At 32.7% G+C, this 21,943-nt stretch overlaps 2 protein-coding genes across 2 annotated transcripts; both read right to left on the reverse strand.

Annotated features, from left to right (window-relative positions):
• Positions 1 to 8,037: 8,037 nt before the first annotated feature.
• Positions 8,038 to 8,547, reverse strand: LOC125834470 (agamous-like MADS-box protein AGL61). The gene has a single exon (XM_049513615.1). The coding sequence runs from the start codon at positions 8,545 to 8,547 to the stop codon at positions 8,038 to 8,040; it is 510 nt and encodes a 169-aa protein (XP_049369572.1).
• A 9,235-nt stretch (positions 8,548 to 17,782) lies between these two features.
• On the reverse strand, positions 17,783 to 18,253 carry LOC125834471 (agamous-like MADS-box protein AGL29). The gene has a single exon (XM_049513616.1). The coding sequence runs from the start codon at positions 18,251 to 18,253 to the stop codon at positions 17,783 to 17,785; it is 471 nt and encodes a 156-aa protein (XP_049369573.1).
• Positions 18,254 to 21,943: the final 3,690 nt, after the last annotated feature.

Raw genomic sequence — 21,943 nt, forward strand, 5'->3', positions numbered from 1 at the left:
GTTGAGCTCCACTTTTCTACTCATCGATCATTGAAATACCATAACCATATCCACCTGGGGCTGCTAAAAAGAATGTATTTTTTTTTATGATTAGTTTCCTAAATTCAATATAAATAATTCAATATGTAACTTTATTTTATTTTATTTTTGTGGTTTTCGAAATATGTATTGAGGTCTAATTAAATTCGAATTCATAGATTACAAGGCTTATATATGACTGAGACACTTTTAACATGATTTTTTTTCATTCTAAAAAGCTCCAATACGAGATATCTGGTTAAAAATGTATGGATACCTCGTATGTAACTTCATTATGCTTCTTTTAATTTTAATTTTAATTTTTTGAAAAGGAGAAGTTAGTTAGGGAACCTTCCTCTTAGAATATTTCCTTGCTTACAGTATTGTACATATTTTGACTTGTTATTCCAAAAGCCTTTAAATAATAAAAAATTTATTAGGTATACTAAAAAGTAATTAATTAAATGATACTGAGAGATCTTATGGGAATGTCAACTGATGGCTTATGAAAGTAGTTGATTAGGTATACTAAAAAGTAATTAATTAAATGAAACTGAGAGATCTTATGAGAATGTCAACTGATGGCTTATGAAAGTAGTTGATGTTTAATTCTACTGAGAATAACCAAAAAAAATAAATATCGAGAATGAAAAAAATCATATTGAAAGTATTGAATTCAAAATAGGTTATGTAATGTGTAAATTTAAATTTAATCGAGCCTCAACATATTAAATATTAATTGAGCAACCATATACGATTAAATTAAATGAAGTTATTTTGACCTATATAAGAAGTGTCTTTAGCTTTAATCTCAGTTATTCAAACTAATTGCATGTTTGGATAGTTGTTACATGTGGTTTCATACCGAATCGTATTATATTGTTTAATGAATACAAGATTTAAATAAATTATATTATTTCATAATATTACATACCAACAATTTATTGGATAAATAAAAATATTCTATAAGAAAAAATATGATACCAAGTAGATTTATCATAAAAAGGTGAGATGAAGAATTAAATAGAATTATTAAATAATAAGAAAAAAGGTATAAATGAGAAGAAAAAAAAAAGATAACGACACAACCTCATCAAATCAATTGTTACATGAAATAGAAATTTTAATTATTATATAATAAAATGATATAAATATATTTAAATAATAATCAAAACATTTATTATATTAAAAATAATGATACAAATACAACATGTAACATTGACCATCCAGACAATTTTTCTAAGACTAATCACCTTAATACTTGGTGTAACACCTCAAATATTTATCAGACCTAACATCCATTTTATATATACTTTAAATTTATTTATTTTTGAATCATTTTTTGAGATCTAACTCACATCTGATGCTACAAATTAAAACGCCATCTATATATAGAGAACGATAGAGAAATAGATCAAAATTATTGAATCTTGTGAACCTATAAAATTCAGACTTCGACCAAAATGATAGTATCATTAAATAGATTCAATTTAATCATATTTGATTTGAATCATTGACATATATGTGAAAAATTCTAAAGCATATGATAAGTAAATTAAATATTGAACTCATAATTAATACAGAAATTCGAGTCTTTCAGTTCACTAAATTCATAACATAAACGGAAATCACTACTAAATTCAAATAACACCATCAAATTTAAAATAAAAATAGAAACTAAAACTTAGAAGGAAAAAACAACATTTAAGAAACTTAATTATTTCATTCCATGAGGCTTCAAATGTATTAGGAACCATTGTATGCTTAATTAGCATTTCTTTTAGGAGCTTGTTCAAACGAAGCAACAACATTTTTCAGCATCAAATCAATCTCATCCAATCGACTTTCAATTTTTTTCAAATCCTCTGCATTAGATTTCTTAATTTGTTCCCACATTTCTTCCATACCAGTCTCATCGGTTGTCTGATTAGTTCGAGTCTCTTCTTTGAACTCGAGATTATCAAGTTCATCTTCATCATCTATTTTGACCATCGGAACCTTCTGACATCCTAGAGTCTTTTTTTCTGTCATGACTCAAGTTATGAAGAAGGATAAAAAAATGATATGTTAATTGATGAGGCTCTCCAAAAAAAAATTATTGCTTATTTATACAAAAAATTCTTCAATATTGTAATTAATTTCTTGCCATACTATAAATGAAAATAAATCTCCTCATTATGCTAAAATTATAGTAACAAAATAAATTTATATAGATACTTAAAAAAATATAGTCTTGCACTTATCATAATAATAAAAAATAAAATCAAAAATTTCAAATTAAAGAGATTAATATTCATATATGGTTAATGACTATCAAATTGAGGAAAGTAGGTGAGAACACAATTTGAAATGAAATAATCTATATATCAAAATCTTCGAAAATTCAATGTAATAGAAAAATGTTTTAATATGCTACTATAATTGTAGACGACAAAAGTTAATATAATTAGAAGAAAAATAATTTCTTGAAGTTTCGTGAATGGAAGTCACCAAAATCCAAAAACAAATCTTAGTGTTGGGGAACTTCAAAATATTTGATGACCAAAATTTGAAAATCTGGTCAAATTTTATAGTCAATAAATAGTTAAAGGTGAATTTTTAGAATCTACTCTCAAAATATATGGTCAATGCTAGTTAAAAATATTAGAAAACTATATAATAAGATATACTTCACTACTATATATATTACTAGTATTCATATCCGCACGTTGCACAAATATTTTTAAATGTCATAATTTTAAATTAAAAATAATTTATAAAATTTATTATTCACTGGTTAATTATTTGTTAAATATAATAATACATTATAACTATCAAACAACACTATTTATTGGATTTATAGATGAAAAAGAAGGATCAAAATATAAATATACTACTAAACTAATAGAGAACGTATAAAAATAATTATGTGACTGTTGTACGATTATGTACATTTCATTTAATAACATGGTATGAACACCTGGTATTTATAAATTTTAACTCTACTATAGGGGCGTATATCAAAAGAATCAATCTCTTAGTTAGACAATTACACTATATATAAAGTTAAAATTATCTTGTAGTATCGTCTATTATGGCAAGATTCAAATGTGCTTCTAACTTACATATCATGTGTTGTATTTTCGTGTTAAACTCACACATCATTTGTCTCACAAATATTGCAAAAAATTTCCTTAAAAAAATAATAATATTTGAACCTCCTTTAAATTATTTGTGTGTTTACTCTAATATAGATAGAGTGCAAAAATATATACAATTAAATGTTACTTCATTACCTCTTCCTTCTACCTAAAAAAAAAAGGCATTAAATCCTTGTTAGAAACAATATAAGCAATGAAATAGTATATATATAGAATATAATGTACATTTTTTTACGTTACTTCATCTTAGAGCCTTGTATAATAATGATAATAAATCTTATTTCCTATAAGAATCAAATAAAAAAAATTCTACTTCAATTATATAAAAAATCTATTAAGAATACAACGGAGGACATACAAAATATTCTAGTATATGTATCCGAGCGTTGCACAAATATTTTAATCAAATATAATTTCATAAAATAAGGATGCACAACAAAATAAATTTTAGATTTTTTAAAAAAAAATAAAAATGAATTTTAGAAATAATCCGCGCACACGTACAATATCTTCATCCTTTTTATCATCGTCATTAATTTGCTTTTCATTTTTTAATACGCTTTTCCTTTCATTAAACTACCAATATGACATATTGAGTAAAAAATAATTATTAAAATGACAGTTTAGCATCTAATAAAATAATTTACATTTTATATTCACACGACATATCCGTAAATTATAAAGTATTCACATACTTTTAAGAAATCAGTGTTTTCAATGATGTAGCTTTCTATGTAAAAGAATACAATTGAAAACAAATTTCATATTTTCTTTTGAATTTTTTTCTTATTTTTGTTCATCTTTTATTCTATTTCTTTTCTAAAGGAAAAAAATAACTAATCAAAATTTAAATATTTTATCTTTCATGTATTCAAATTAAAAAAAATTATTTAATTTTAATACATTTTATACCAAATAGGTTATAAATTAAAATAGTTTTTAAAATTGATGAATTATATATAAAAATATTCCAAGTAAAAAATATTATTTACAAATAGTTTCAAAGTAGTTATAACTTCTCAACTTTATTCTTGATAATTCAGAAGTAAATATCTTCTAAATTTTTATCTTTATCGACATCCTAAATATTTGAGGGTTAGAATTTGATGTAAGATGTGTTTTTAAATAACATGGAATATTATAAATATTATTATTACTGTGTTGATTTTTTTTTTAAAAATCAAAAATAGAAGACAAAATATAAAAAAATAAAAAAATGAAATAATATGAAAAATTCTTAATCTGGAAATTAACTCCCCACTCGAATCGCAATTGCATTAACTATCCCACGTTATGTTGTTATCACTGTTTCCTAATTTTTCTCACACAAATTGAAAAATCATGTAGTACATTTTAAAGAGACATTGTACGAACTATGAAGTGCTACACATAGGTAGAATTGTCTTTTGCCGTTGTGCAAACACTCGCTCTCCATCCATTAATCAACTAGCTATAAACACTGATGTATTTTGCCGCTGTGCAGTTGCCGCCTTCATCAGGTATTGCACTTCCGCACTAAACAGACAACAAAAGCCATAATGAGTCAATCAACTTTTGAAGCAATGGACATGGTTAAGTCAAGAAAATAAAGAAAAGACTTTATTGACCATAGATCAAAGATATTTTAAGCAATAACACATCAAGAGGGCAAAACTATATGTATAATTATTATTAAATGAATAACTGAATAACAATACTCTATAGATTATAATTTATTCAAATTTTATTAATTAAATAGATTAGATAAACATAAAAAATAATTCATATTTTGTATTACCATCAACACATCAACTAATAACAAAATCTAATACTGAAATAACTCATGAATAGTTACATCTCAGTACATATAACTTTTTTCATATACCTGAATTAAATAATACAATGATTTAGTCATCGTTTCAACATGATCATGTAATACATTTCAAGTTGAAGCATCATTATTCAAGTTAGGAAAAAAAGTTGAGGAGTCATTATGATAATCCATCTGTATTAATTATCATCCCGCCAGTTAAAAACATCGATGTTGGTGCACACCACCTTATCACGATTTGGTCAAGGAGATGGGTAAACAAAGCAAGAAATAAAAAGATGGATGGGATCATGCACAATACATGTTAAACTATAAAAGTGGATGATGACAGAAGTTCTGAATATAATAGATTTTTATGAAAAACTGGGTTGATAAAGTTGTGGGTAGCAGTTTATTTTTGGAAGTCATGGGGTTATGGAATTGTGTATTTTATAGGGATAAGGTTAGTTAGTTATGTTTTGAAATTCAAATTTTAAATTAAAAAATAGGAGATATTTTTTGTCAAAAGACAGTTTTTATTTTCTACTTTTTTTGTTAGTTAGTTATTTATATTATCTTTTTGTGTTTCGTAATTTGAATTTTTAATTTAAAAAATAGATTTTTAATTGGTAGTAATTCTAACTTTTTTGTTGATAATTTTTGTAGTAATTCTAATTTTAAATATTTAAAAGGAGTTTTAATATTTATTTTGCAAAAGTTATTTGTATTTGTTTTAACGTCAGTTTGTTATTTAATTTGTTTGACATTCAGTTTAAAATTTAAAAATAGTAACTAAGTTTGCATAATAAAATTGTAAGTTAACAAATAAAATAAATAAATGAAGTGCTTTGTTTTAAAATAATTTTCGGACTAGATATTTTATGAAAGATGATACTAATTATTATAATATTATTTTATATCTCCTATTTTTTTTTATTCGAAATCAAAAGAATAAAAAATATTTCAAAAACAGTAAAAAGTTAAGGTAACTTTAAATTATTGAATTTTTAAAAAAAGTTGTAAAAACTTCTTGTTGAATTTTTCATTATTTTTGTAGTGTTTGCAATTTTTATTTTTTATTTTTAGATTTTAAATTAATTTAATAATTCTTAAATTCTCTTTTTTATGGTGCTGACACGCAGACGTTTTTTCTTCTCCTTTTATAGATAGATAGATTATTATCTATACTTTCAAAATATTATGTATTTTACCACTAATTTAGAATTATCTACGTATCTTATGCGTAGATACATGTATTTTTATTTACCAGATACATAAAAAGGGAGAGAGGCGAGCGAGATTGGGGAGCGAGGCGAGCGAGATTTGTATGTATCTCAAACATATGTGAATCACACTAGATATGTATGTATCTTGAGTGATTCACATGTATTTGGGATACCATATACATGAGAGAGTGGCGAGTGAGATGGGAAAGAGGCGAACAAGATTTGCTATATATGTATACCAAATACATACGGATCCACTTGGATATAATATATATAGAACAAATTACACTTAAATTTGACCCATGTATATGAGATAATTTTATATAACATAACACGAGAAAAGATAATCTTTATTTTTATTTTTGACTAAGCAAATTGTTGAATTAAAAACCATAAACCAACATATTTATCTGTTAATACAATCCATACGCAATTATTTTATAATTATCATATCTATTCATATAACAACTTATGTGTGATAATATATATAAAAAAAAAGGGTCAAATTTGTTAGTAACGAGTGTAAAACTGCGCTCATCATCAAGAAAATAGGCTAAATTTGTCTTTTACAAAAGCTTAGCCATCATGGAAATTATGATTTCATCGCTAAATTTAAATATTTTTATGTTTTCTCAAAAAAGTGACTTTACCTTTTAGTTGGCTCAATCTATAGTACAACTACTGGAGACTCTTTAACCTGACAGAATCTTCTACAATACAGAGAAAAAATGGACCTCACTATCCCCTTGAATTAAATTTCGCCTTCTAGCTCCGATTAATTATTTTGGTAAGGGTATTTTTATCCTAAAAACCGTTGTAGATTTATCTAAATAGCCCAAAACGTGTAGGAATAAATTTGAATGAATTTTGAACACATTATATGGGTGTGATTAGATTAAAACTCTGAAAACTAATTTATATTTATTAGTCAAAAGCCAAGATTAGAGTGTATTTGGTATGAAGGAAAACATTTTCCTCCAATTTTCTCATGTTTGATTGGGTAAAATGTTCTAGAAAATGTTTTTCAAATCAACTCATTTTCCTCAAATTTAAGGAAAATGACTTCCCTTCAAAAATTAAGGAAAAAATTGTCCAAAACTTTCCTCCAACTTCAAATTACAATTTTTTTGTTGAAAAAATAAATAAATTTAAAGATTATTTTAAAAAATATTTTTCAACTTCAATTTCCCGACCCCCCCCCCCTCCCGCCTACACCCTAACCATCCCCCAATTTTTTTTAAAACTTTGTTTTTAGAAAATGTTTCCAATTTCCATATTTTTATTTTTTTCAACCCACACCACCCTCCCACCAGCCCCCCACTACCCCACCCTCCCCCCAAAAAAATTAAGTTTATTTTTAAAAAAATATTTTAATTTCAATTCAAAAATCATTTTCTACTCTCTAGTAAAAATAAAAGATATTTTCTCACAAATATTCTTCATTCATAAAGTAAACACTAAAAAATATTCTCTACTCACCAACCAAACATGAGAAAATAAGTCAAAAATCCACTTGTTTTCCAGGAAAATATTTTCCTCCACACCAAACACACCCTTAAGGTCTTCAGAAGGAGAGTATCATTAAATAGATTCAATTTAATCACATTTCTTTTGAATCATTGACATATACGTTAAAAAATCTAAAACATACCATAAGAAATTTAAATATTGAGCTCATAATTAATACAGAAATTCGAGTCTTTGAGTTCACTAAATTCATATCATAAATGGAAATCATTACTCAATTCAAATAACACCATCAACTTTAAAATAAAAATAGAAACTAAAACTTTTAAAAAAACATTTAAAAAACTTAATTATTTCATTGCATGAAACTTCAAATGTATTAGGAACCATTGTATGCTTAATTAGCATTTTCTTGAGGAGCTTGTGCAAAAGAAGTAGCAACATTTTTCAGCATCAAATCAACTTCATCCAATCGACGTTCAAATTTTTTCAAATCCTCTAGATTAAATTCCTTAATTTGTTCCCACATTTCTTCCAAGCCAGTCTCGTCTGTTGTATCATTAGGTAAAGTCTCTTTTATGATCTCAAGATTGTCAAGTTCAACTTGTTTCTCCTTGATTCTGATCCGAGTGTTTGCAATGTTAAGGCAACTGTTTTCACTTCCCTGGGCATATGGACTAAAGAAACGATCAACAACAACATCAATTGTAGGATGGAAAAAAGAGAAAGGATTATCAGAGGGGGAAAATGTTATTATTCCCACAACAATGTCATATTTCCCAATCATATTGCTTGCTTTCTTGTATAAAGTTTCCCGACGCTTAGAAAATGATGAGTATAAATCTTCTTCATTTTCTATTTTAGCCATCGAAATCTTCTGACGTCCTAGGGTATTTTTCTCAGCCATGACTCTAAAATGATATGTTAATTGATGAGGCTCTGTTGCTTATTTATACAAAAAATTCTTCGATAGTGTAATTAATTTCTTGCTATACAATAAATGAAAACAAATCTCTTCATTATGTTAAAATTATAGTAACAAAATAAATTTATACAGATACTTAAGAAATATAGTCTTGCTTACCATAATAATAAAAATTAATCAAAATTTTAAAATAAAAGAGATTAATATTCTATTATGTTAATGACTTTATCAAATTGAGGAAAGTAGGTGAGAACAAAATTTGAAATGAAATAATCTATTTATTAAAATCTTCGAAAGTTCAATATAATAGGAAAATATTTTAATATGCTACTATAATTGTAGACGACAAAAGTTAATATAATTAGAAGAAAAATAAATTTCTTGAAGTTTCGTGGATGGAAGTAACCAAAATCCAAAAACAAATCTTAGTTAGTGTTGGGGAACTTCAAAATATTTGAAGACCAAAATTTGAAAATTTAGTCAAATTTTATAGTCAAATATATAGTTAAAGGTGAATTTTTAAAATCTACTCTCAAAATATTGGTCAATACTAGTTAAAAATATTAGAAAACTATATAATTAGACATACTTCAATACTGTATATACTATTATTATTTATATTGCCAAAATATTATGTATCTTACCACTAATTTGGAATTGTCTACGTGTCTTATGCTTAGATACATGTATTTTTGCTACCAGATACATAAAGAGGGAGAGAGGCGAGCAAGATTAGGGAGCGAAGCGAGCGAGATTTGTATGTATCTCAGACACATGTAAATCACACTAGATACACACAAGGTACATGTATTAGTATGTATCTAGAGTGATTCACAATACTCTCAGTATATAAATATTGCATTCTCAGTTAGCATGTCAGAATTTTGAGCTATTCAGTATTTAGTGCATTTTAGCTTCATATGCATTCAATTGGGAGTAGACTTAGCACCGAGTTGGACTTGGGTTAGCTTACGCCCATAGTCCCATAACTATGTGCCCACATAGGATTATAAGTCCTGTAACGATCGGGTTCCGTCGTTATAGAAAAGCCAACGGGGAAAAATTTTGGGTCGGAAAACTTTTTCGTAGGAACTTGGAATTTCCCAACCGAGTCTAGATTTGGACAAAATCAGAGTCATTAAAGTCTAGGGAAATCTGGTAACAATTGGGTGATCTAATTATGAATTTGATCACATTAGTAGATAGATAAGTTGTTAAGGAACTCGTATGACTTTACAGAATTGAATTTGGGCGAGTAGAACTCTCAAAATTGATATTAGCGTGAATGGGTAGTTTCTAAGTGTTGTTGGTTGAAGGTGTGTTGTGAATTGAGGGTTTGGAATTCTTAAATCGACTCACTAGTTCCGTGCAAGCCGTTGTGGTGGAATTATTCCCGCAAGGGCAGGGCTGCATAACGGGACAGTCACGAGTTAAGTCAGGAATAAAACCCCAAACGTCTTTATTCTTCGATTCTCAAACTTGAGAGCTAAGGAACGAACCCAGGGATTTTCTTGACAGTTTTCCACCATTCTTGAGGCTAAAGGTAAGATTTTCACTCCCCGAATCCAATTTTTGATCCGTAGAATGTAATCTAATGGGTAATTATCGATGGGGAAGAGTTTTGATTTGAGAATTATGGTGGGAAAAGCAGTAATTTGGATATTGGGATCATGGGTATGATCTAGGGTTGATAGAATTGTTAGTAATTTGGGTAATTAGTGATTGTCTATTGATTTTCGTGTTATTATGATTGTTTGTTGACCAAGAACAAGCGGAACGAATTCGAAAAGGGAAGAATCAAGTTTCTTAGGGGATTCAAGCTTGTTTCGAGGTAGGTGATGGTTGTGATTTCATGATTGTGTGATATATGTTTGTTCTTGCTTCATTATAGTACGTATATGTATGCAAATGTTGCATTATTGATCACACTTATTGTAAGTGAGATAGATGAATGATGAATGCCATGAATCATGACTTTATTGTATGATCCTAAGAATATACTTGTGATTAAGTTTGTGGTTTGTTGAGTGGATTGGGTGTTGCGTTCCGACACACTAACTTGGATCGGTTGCCACGTTCCGGCATAAATATGGGATAGATTGCCACGTTCCGGCATTAACATTGGATCGGGTACCACATTTCGGTATGCTAACAGTTTGGATTTGGGTTCTGTGAGAGTACCATTGACTTGATATAACTGTATATCTTGAGAAATGTGAATTTGTACGTTGTTCATAAATGATGGTGATATTTTATACATTCGGTGTGTGCATGCTATTATTATGTTGTGATGACTTATATATGTTGCACTTAGTGGGATAGCTGCGTGATCCTACCAGTACACTATGGTTGTGTACTGATACTACACTTGCTCTTTCTTTGTTGAGTACAAGGCATCTTCAGGCGGCTATTGACAGACCTCACTTAGAAGATTAGTGATCGTCGATCGAATTCAAGGGTTAGCTAGTTCTTCCAGGCTGCCATGAGTTCTCTTTCTGTCTATGTCCACATTTCAGACTTGGACTTTCTAGTTAGTTATTAGTTCATTATCTTGGGATTGTAACCCGTCTTGTTTAGACCTATGGATCTTGTTAGAGTTTTGGTACATTGAATTTCAGGTTCTAGGCATTTAATTTCGCAATTAGTTGTTAGATCTTTTGGAATTTTATGGAAAGTTCAATATTTAGTTATTTAAACTTGTTTCTGTAACTTTAAATGCTTTAGTATGTTGATTAAGTTGGTTAGCTAATTAGTATAAATGGTTCTCCCATCGGAGGGTTAGTGTGGATGCTAATCATGATGGTCTGAGTCGTGACAAAGTTGGTATCATAGCCTAGGTTCATTGATCTCAGTGTACCAAAAGGAGTCTAGTAGAGTCTTGCGGACCGGTACATAGACGTCTGTACTTTTCTTCGAGAGGCTATAGGACTTTAGGAAATCTCTCTGTTTCCTCTTGTCTCCTTTTTGGTATAAATTGATTCCAATAGGTATCAATCGATTCGAATTGGTATCTAACCTCCTTCACTCTTCTGTCCGCAGATGGTTAACACTAGTTTCAACGGCGTCAGGCCCATAACTCTTGTCAATGCTCCAGCTAAGGAATCTGTAGCGAGAGGTCGCAGTTGAGGCACCGGTAGAGGAAGAGCTTGGGGTAGAGGCCGAGGAAGAGTGGCGCCTACTACAGATCGAAAATGCTCCCTAAAACGAGGCTCCTCCCTTACATCATGAAGAGATTGAGGAGAATGTTGAGGTTGAAAATATTGAGGATGTTGGAGAAGAGGAAGAGGTGCAGACTGAGACTATAGTTATTCCACCCATAGACCCAGTGTTAGCTCAACAGATCATGTCATTCTTGAAAGGGTTGGTTGGTCTTGGAGTGCTTCCTTATGTTCGAGCAAATCAAGCCCCCGCCAATCCTCCAATTGCTATCACTGTCCCCAAGGTGGGAGAGAATGTAGGTAATGATGCTTTCTTCCATCCTTTATTGGGTTCTGTTATGACTAGTAATGAACATGAGATGTTGACCAAGTTTTTGAAGTTGAAACTGCATGTGTTCCATGGTTCTGAGAGTGAGGATGCATATGAGTTCATCCTAGATTGCTATGAAAGGCTTCATAAGTTGGGAATTTACCATTAGCATGGGGTTGAGTTCGTGACTTTTCAGCTTCAAGGTGAGGCTAAGAAGTGGTGGAGAGCTTATATGGAATGTAGATCTTCAGTTTTACCTCCATTTACTTGGACCCAGTTTCATGCTCGGTTCTTAGAGAAATATGTGCCTAGGACTTTGAGAGATCGCAAGAAAGATGAGTTCATGGCTTTGGAGCAAGGTAAGCAGCCAAAGTTTCATGCCTTGTCTAGATATGCTGCGCAGTTGGTGACTACTGAGAAAGAGAGAATCTGTTTATTTATTAAGGGACTAAATTCTGAGTCGCAAGTATTATCTATTCATATGACCTCTATAGGGAGGAGCTTTAATGAGGTAAGAAACTTTGTTAAGAAAGTAGAGGGGGTGAGGCGAGACAACCAAGCTTAGGCATTGGCTAAAAGGGCAAAAACTCAGGTGACTTTCAAGGTTCTTACTCCAAAAGGGCAGAGAGGCCAACACTTGCAGCCATGCCAATTCAGTCCGCTATGCCCGCCTCTAAAAGTAATTACTCAGGAACTCTACCTCATAATTTGATTCAGTATAACCAAGGAGTCGCACCTTCGATGGGCAGCAATCCATCTCTTGATCGTACGTGCTATAATTTTGGAGAACCTGGGCTATGATGAGAGATTGTCCCCACCCACACATATTGGAATCCGCACAACAACAGACTAGAGCAGTGGTACCTGCTGGGAATAGTAATAATGGTCGAGCGCGTCCATAAGGTGGGTGAGGAGAAAATCAGCGAGGCCACGAAAGTAGGGGAAATGGTAATGCAGGTAGAGGTATAGTGCAGCCAGGCAGAGAAGTCGTCCATCACGATGATAGGGCACAATGTTACGCCTTTTCCAAGAAAGAATGAGGCAGATGCGTTTGAAGCGGTGATCACAGGTACTATTCTTGTCTGTGACCGGATGGCTAATGTGTTATTTGATCCAGGTTCTACTTATTCTTAAGTGTGTGTGCGATTTTCCGCAGCATTTTCTATGATTTGTCATATACTTGATGCCACCTTCCATGTTTCTACCCCAGTTGGAAAGCTTGTCATAGTCACCCATGTCTATCATGCTTGTCCTAATTTGTTTATGGGTTATCATACTTGGGCAAATTTGATGATTTTGGATATGACTGACTTTGATATAATCATAGGCATGACTTGGTTTCCCCCTATTATGCGGTACTTAATTGTAATACTAAGTCGGTAACTCTAGAAATGCTGGGAAGGGAAAAGATAAGAGTTGGAAGGGGTGTACAAGCCTAAGCAAGCTAAGATCATATCCTCCATGCGGGCTAGAAAACTGGTAGGGCAGGGTTGCTTGGCTTATTTGGTTCATATTAGGGATGTTGAGGTTGAGATTCCATCTATTGAGTCTATCCCTATGGTGTTAGAATTTAGAGAAGTGTTTCCTACTGATTTTCCTGGTATGCCTCCAGATTGAGATATCGATTTCTGCATTGATTTGGAACCTGGTACTCGTCCCATTTCTATCCCTCTATATCGCATGGCCCCATCAGAATTAAGAGAGCTTAAGGCTCAAATCCAAGAGCTTCTTGATAAGGGGTTTATTCGTCCTAGTGCTTCTCCATGGGGTTCTCCAGTTTTGTTTGTTAAGAAAAAGGATGATAGTATGAGGATGTGCCCAAGACGGTGTTTTGAACCCACTATGGGCACTACGAGTTTCTAGTTATGTCCTTTGGTTTGAGTAATGCGCCTGCAACTTTTATGAGTTTGATAAAAGGGGTGTTCAAGCCATTTCTTGATTCATTCTTCATAGTCTTTATTGATGATATTTTGGTCAATTCGAAAAGTGAGGAAGATCATGCCGACCATCTTCGTATTGTTTTGGGTGTTCTTGGGAAACAAATGTTGTATGCTAAATTTTCTAAGTGTGAATTTTGGTTGACTTCGGTTGCATTTTTGGGGCATGTAGTTTCAAAAGAAGGGGTAATGGTAGATCCCCAAAAGATTAAGGCGGTTAAGAATTGGATTCGTCCTAGTTCTGTGATGGAAATTAGGAGTTTTGTGGGGCTCGCTAGCTACTATCGTCGATTTGTGAAGAACTTTGCTTCTATTGCCACTCACTTGACAAATTGGACAAAAAAGGAGATACCATTTGAATGCACTGAAAAATGTGAGGATAACTTTCAAAAGCTCAAGACTCTCCTGACCACATCACTTATCCTAGCACTACCCGTGGAAGGTAAAGATGTTATTGTTTATAGTGATGCTTAACATTCTGGTTTGGGTGCTGTGTTGATGAAGGATAAGAATGTTATATCTTATGCCTCGCGTCAATTGAAGGTGCATGAGAGGAATTATCCAACACATGATTTGGAGTTGGCAGCGGTAGTTTTGCTCTTAAGATGTGGCGGCATTACCTCTATGGTGTTAAGTGTGAAGTGTTTACTGATCATCGTTGTTTGTAGCATGTGTTCACTCAAAAGGATCTGAATTTGAGACAACGAATGTGGATGGAGTTACTTAAGGATTATGATGTCACCATTCAATACCATCCGGGTAAGACTAATGTAGTGGCATACGCTTTGAGTCGAAAAGCGGTGAGTATGGGTAGTCTAGCTTGCTTGAGTATAACCAAGCAACCTTTGGCTAAGAAAATTTAGACCTTGGAGTCTAAGATTATGCAGTTGGGCATCATAGAGAAAGGTGGAGTGTTAGCTATCATTGAAGTTAGAGCCACATTCATTGAGGAAATCAAGGCCAAATAATTTGAGGATGAAAATTTGAACGAACTTAAGAAGAAGACTGCGATGGGTAAGGCACAAAAGACCACTCTTGATGCGGAAGGTGTGCTCAATTTTAAAGGAAGGATTTGTGTTCCTCGAGTTGATGACTTGATTTAGAAATTATTGATAGAACCCCATGGTTCGCGATATTCCATTCATTCGGGTGTGACCAAGATGTACCGAGATTTGAAGCGAATTTATTGATGGCTGAGCATGAAGAAGGATATAACGGAGTTTGTGGCGAAGTGTCAAAATTGTCAACAAGTGAAGTATGAACACAAAAGACCTACAGGTTTGCTTGCTTCAAAGAATGCCAATTCCGGAATGGAAGTAGGAGAGGATAGCCATGAATTTTATGGTTGGCCTTCCCAAGACTTTGGGGAAGTTTGATTCTATTTGGGTAGTGGTTGATAGATTCACCAAGTCAGCCCATTTTATTCCAATAAGAATAGATTATAATGGTGAACAATTGGCTAAGGTTTATGTGAAAGAGATAGTGAGGTTGCATGGGGTGCCCCTTTCTATCATCTTAGATCGTCGTATCTAGTTTACCTCCAAGTTTTGGAAGAAATTACATGATAAATTGGGCACACAACTCACTTTTAGTACCACTTTTCATCCACAGACAGACAGTCGAGGACTATTCAAGTGCTAGAGGACATGTTGATGGCATGTGTGATTGATTTTGGAGGACATTGGGATAAGTTCTTACCTTTGTGTGAGTTCTCTTACAATAATAGTTATCACTCCAGCATTGATATGGCACCATTTGAGGTACTCTATGGGAAGGGATGTAGATCACCCATAGGATGGTTCGAGGCTGGAGATGTGAAACCATTGGGGTTTGATTTAGTGAAGGATGCTCAAGATAAGGTGAGGAGTATTCATGCTAAGCTTCTAGCAACCCAGAGTAGAAAGAAGAAGTATATGGATCATAAGGTAAGAGACATGACATTTTAGACCGGTGAGAATGTTCTTCTTAAGGTATCATCCATGAAAGGGGTGATGACATTTGGCAAGAAGGGCAAACTAAGTCCGCGATACATTGGTCCCTCTGAGGTTCTTTGAATGTGTAGGACCGGTAGCGTATAGATTGGCTTTACCTCCTGACCTATCGTGAGTTCATCCGGTATTTCATATGTCCATGTTGAAGAGATATCATGGTGACGGGGATTATATCATTAAGTGGGACTCAATTGTGTTAGACAAAGATCTCCAATATGAGGAGGAACCAATTGCAATTCTTGATTGTGATGCCCGAAAGCTGAGGACCAAGGAGATTAAGTCCATGAAAGTTCAATGGGAGCATCGTCCAATTGAGGAAGCTACTTTGGAAACTGAGAAGGAAATGCGAGACACGTATCCCCAATTGTTCGTCGATTAAGGTACTACACCATTCCTTCCTTATGCCTATTTTTCCTAAGTTTTTCACTCGGGGACGAGTGATGGGTAAATTGGTATCTATTGTAACGATCGGGTTTCGTCATTATAGAAAATCCAATGGGAAAAATTTTTGGGTCGGAAAACTTTTTCATAGTAACTTGGAATTTCCCAACCGAGTCCAGATTTGGACGAAATTGGAGTTATTAAATTCTAGGGAAATCTGTTAATAATTGGGTGATCTAATTATAAATTTGATCCCATGAATAGATAGATAAGTCGTTAAGGAACCGGTACTAGTTTACGGAATTGAATTTGGGCGAGTAGAACTCCCGTAATTGAGCTTAGCGTGAACGGGTAGTGTCTGAGTGTCGTTGATTGAAGGTGTGTTGTGAAATGGGGGTTTGGAATTCTTAAATCGACTCACTGGTACTGTGCAAGCCGCTGTGGTGGGCTGGGGGCCGCCATAGCGGGACAATCGCGAGTTAAGTCGGTAATAAACCCCAAAATGTCTTTATTGTTCAATTTTTGAACTTGAGAGCTAAAACGAACCCAGGCCTTTTCTTGATAGTTTTCCACCATTTTTGAGGCTAAATGTAAGATTTTCACTCTCCGAATCCATTTTTCGATCCGTAGAATGTAATCTAATGCGTAATTATCGATGAGGAAGAGTTTTGATTTGAGATTTATGGTGGGAAAAGTCCTAATTTGGATATTGAGATCATGGGTATGATCTAGATTTGATAGAATTGTTAGTATTCGGGTAATTAGTGATTGTTTATTGATTTATGTGTTATTATGATTCTTTCTAGAACAAGAACAGGCGGAACGGATTCGGAAAGGAAAGAATCAAGTTTCTTAGGTGATTCAAGCTTGTTTCGAGGTAGGTGATGGTTGAGATTTCATGATTGTGTGATATATGTTTGTTCTTGCTTCATTAAAAAATATTTTTAATTTCAAGTCAAAAAATCATTTTCTACTCTCTAGTAAAAATAAAAATGATATTTTCTCACAAATATTTTTCATTCATAAAGCAAACACTAAAAAATATTCTCTACTCACCAACCAAACATGAGAAAATAAGTCAAAAATCCACTTGTTTTCCAAGAAAACATTTTCCTCCACACCAAACACACCCTTAAAGTCTTCAGAAGGAGAGTATCATTAAATAGATTCAATTTAATCACATTTTATTTGAATCATTGACATATATGTTAGGAAATCGAAAACATACCATAAGAGATTTAACTATTGAGCTCATAATTAATATAGAAATTCTAGTCTTTGAGTTCACTAAATTCATATCATAAATGGAAATCATTACTAAATTCAAATAACACCATCAACTTTAAAATAAAAATAGAAACAAAAAATTAAAAAAAACATTTCAAAAACTTAATTATTTCATTGCATGAAACTTAAAATGTATTAGGAACCATTGTATGCTTAATTAGCATTTTCTTGAGGAGCTTGTGCAAAAGAAGCAGCAACATTTTTCAGCATCAAATCAACTTCATCCAATCGACGTTCAAATTTTTTCAAATCCTCTAGATTAAATTCCTTAATTTGTTCCCACATTTCTTCCATGCCAGTCTCGTCAGTTGTCTCACTAGTTAAAGTCTCTTTTATGATCTCGAGATTGTCAAGTTCAACTTGTTTCTCCTTGATTCTGATCCGAGTGTTTGCAATGTTAAGGCGACTATTTTCACTTTCTTGGGCATATGGACTAAAAAAAGGATCAACAACAACATCAATTGTAGGATGGAAAAAAGAGAAAGGATTATCAGAGGGGGAAAATGTTATAATTTCCACATCAATCTCATATTTTCCAATCATATTGCTTGCTTTCTTGTATAAAGTTTTCCGATGCTTTGAAAATGATGAGTATAAATCATCTTCATTTTCTATTTTAGCCATCAGAATCTTTTGTTGTCTTAGGGTATTTTTTTCCTTCATGACTCTAAAATGATATGTTAATTGAGGAGGCTCTCAAAAAAATATGTGTTGCTTATTTATACAAACAATTCTTCGATAGTATAATTAATTTCTTGCCATACTATAAATGAAAACAAATCTCTTCATTATGTTAATATTATAGTAATAGAATAAATTTACACAGATACTTAAGGAATATAGTCTTGCTTACCATAATAAAAAAAATTAATCAAAATTTTAAAATAAAAGAGATTAATATTGTAATAAGTTAATGACTTTATTAAATTGAGGAAAGTAGGTGAGAACACAATTTGAAATGAAATAATCTATATATCAAAGTCTTCGAAAGTTCAATATAATAGGAAAATATTTTAATATGCTACTATAATTGTAGACGACAGAAGTTAATATAATTAGAAGAAAAATAAATTTCTTGCCTAAAATTTATTGAAGTTCGTGGATGGAAGTAACCAAAATCCAAAAACAAATCTTAGTTAGTGTTGGGGAACTTAAAAATATTTGAAGACCAAAATTTGAAAATCTGGTCAAATTTTATAGTCAATTATATAGTTAAAGGTGAATTTTTAAAATTTACTCTCAAAATATACGGTCAATGCTAGTTAAAAATATTAGAAAACTATATAATTAGACATACGTTAGTACTATATATATTATTATTAATATTATTATTATTATCTATATTGCCAAAATATTATATATCTTACAACTAATTTGGAAATGTCTACGTGTCTTATGCTTAGATACATGTAATTTTGCTACCAGATACATATAAAGGGAGAGAGGCGAGAGAGATTAAGGAGCGAAGTGAGCAAGATTTGTATGTATCTCAGACGCATGTGAATCACACAAGATACACACTAGGTACTTGTATCTGTATGTATCTTGAGTGATTCACAATACTCTCAGTATATAAATGTTGCACTCTCAGTTAGCATGTCAGTATTTTGAGCTATTCAGTATTTAGCGCATTTTAGCTTCATATGCATTCAATTGGGTTTAGACTTAGCACCGAGTTGGACTAGGGTCATCTTACGCCCATAGTCCCATTCCTATGTGCCCACGTAGGATTATATGTCCTAGAACGATCGGGTTCCGTCGTTATAGAAAAGCCAACGGGGAAAAATTTTGGGTCGGAAAACCTTTTTGTAGTAACTTGGAATTTCCCAACCTACTCCAGTTTTGGACAAAATCAGAGTCATAAAAATATAGGGAATCTGGTAACAATTGGGTGATCTAATTATGAATATTATCACACGAGTAGATAGATAAGTCGTTAAGGAACTCGTACGACTTTACGAAATTAAATTTAGGTGAGTAGAACTCCCGAAATTGATCTTAGCATGAACGGGTAGTTTCTGAGTGTTGTTGATTGAATGTGTGTTGTGAAATGAGGGTTTGGAATTCTTAAATCGACTCACTAGCTTCGTGCAAGCCGCTGTGGCGGAATTATTCCCGCTAGTGTAGAGCCGCCATAGCGAGACCGTCGTGAGTTAAGTCAGGAATAACCCCCAAAATGTCTTTATTCTACAATTTTCAAACTTGAGAGCTAAGGAACGAACCCAGGGATTTTCTTGACAATTTTCCATCATTCCTGAGGCTAAAGGTAAGATTTTCACTCCCCAAATCCATTTTTTTTTAATATGTAGAACGTAATCTAATGGGTAATTATCGATGGGGAAGTGTTTTGATATGAGAATTATGGTAGGAAAAGCCTTAATTTGGATATTAGGATCATGGGTATGGTCTAGGGTTGAAAGAATTGTTAGTAATTCGGATAATTAGTGATTGTTTATTGATTTCCATGTTATTATGCTTGTTTGTAGACCAAGAACAAGCGGAACGAATTCGGAAAGGGAAGAATCAAGTTTCTTAGGGGATTCAAGCTTGTTTCGAGGTATGTGATGGTTGTGATTGCATGATTGTGTGATATATGTTTGTTCTTGCTTCAATATAGTACGTGTATGTATGCGAATGTTGCATTATTGATCACCCTTGTTGTAACTGAGATAGATGAATGATGAATGACATGAATCATGACTTAATTGTATGATCTTGAGAATATTATTGTTATTGTGATTGTGGTTTGTTGAATGGATCGGGTGTTGCGTTCCGACACACTAACTTGGATCGATTGCCACGTTCCGGCATAAATATGGGATAGATTGCCACATTCCGGCATAAACATTGGATCGGGTACCACATTTCGGTATGCTAACAGTTTGGATTTGGGTTCTGTGAGAGTACCATTGACTTGATATAACTGTATATCTTGAGAAATGTGAATTTGTACGTTGTTCATAAATGATGGTGATATTTTATACATTCGGTGTGTGCATGCTATTATTATGTTGTGATGACTTATATATGTTGCACTTAGTGGGATAGCTACGTGATCCTACCAGTACACTATGGTTGTGTACTGATACTGCACTTGCTCTTTCTTTGTTGAGTACAAGGCATCTTCAGGCGGCTAGTCACAAACCTCACTTAGAAGATTAGTGATCGTCGATCGAATTCAAGGGTTAGCTAGTTCTTCCAGGCTGCCATGAGTTCTCTTTCTGTCTATGTCCACATTTTGGACTTGGACTTTCTAGTTAGTTATTAGTTCATTTGCTTGGGATTGTAACCCTTCTTGTTTAAACTTATGGATCTTGTTAGAGTTTTAGTACATTGAATTTCAGGTTCTAGGCATTTAAATTCACAATTAGTTGTTAGATCTTTTGGAAGTTTATGAAAAGTTCTGTATTTAGTTATTTAAACTTGCTTCCGTAACTTTAAATGCTTTAGTATGTTGATTAAGTTGGTTAGTTAATTAGTATAAATGGTTCTCCCATCGGAGGGTTAGTGTGGGTGACAATCACGATGGTCTTGGTCGTGACAAGTCCCCTCTGTTGGGCATAAATATTATTTATCACGCCACAGTCATGCCTTTATACTCTTGGCAAGGTATATTGGGTCATATTGATGGGGCGTACACTTCGGACTCCATGTTTAGCTTACGTGGTTCATTTTGGTTAATAATAGCTCCCACCGTCAGACTCTTAGTGCATTCACTAGGTTTTCAACATTTATATCAATATACAGTTCAACATGATATCTTCATGATTACTACTTGGTCATTTCATTCAACTTAGCTTTTTAGTTATGTTTTAGTATTTATATTCTTGCTCAGATTATGTCACTTATGATGAGTCTGAGATTTCGACCCATTTAGGGCTTTGTTTTGATAGTATAAGTGTCCTCAAATGCCTATTTTATGCTCTAAACTAATGTTACAGTGTTGATTTGCAGCTATGAAGGCTAAGGAGCAAGGTAAGGACACCACTAGGCAAAAAGGAACTAATAAGCTGAAGAAGTGAAGAAAAGTGATCTTGGTGATCACCAAGACCACTCGGCGAATAGCTTTCCCAAAGTTCCACCGTGCCAGCCCTGGGAAGAACCAACTTAGCAACATGAATGGGAAGTCGGCGAATCACTGAATGACTCTGCAATGGAAACTTTGATTGCCTAAAGCAACAGAACCTGGAAGACTGATGGTCAATGCAATTGGCGATGAAGGAAGCAAAGGGTGGATCGCCAACCTGTTCAGTGAGGTGCGACTTATTTATCCCAATGGACTTTCAGGCCAAAAATTGGAGAGTTAGAGTTTTC

Source organism: Solanum verrucosum, unplaced genomic scaffold, assembly GCF_900185275.1.
Source record: "Solanum verrucosum unplaced genomic scaffold, falcon-dt-bn FXZP01000223.1, whole genome shotgun sequence".
NCBI lineage: Eukaryota > Viridiplantae > Streptophyta > Magnoliopsida > Solanales > Solanaceae > Solanum > Solanum verrucosum.

Bases quoted from the DNA above. Each gene is read 5' to 3' on its own strand.
- LOC125834470 (XM_049513615.1), bottom strand. From the start codon at position 8,547: ATGGCTGAGAAAAATACCCTAGGACGTCAGAAGATTTCGATGGCTAAA.
- LOC125834471 (XM_049513616.1), bottom strand. From the start codon at position 18,253: ATGGCTAAAATAGAAAATGAAGATGATTTATACTCATCATTTTCAAAG.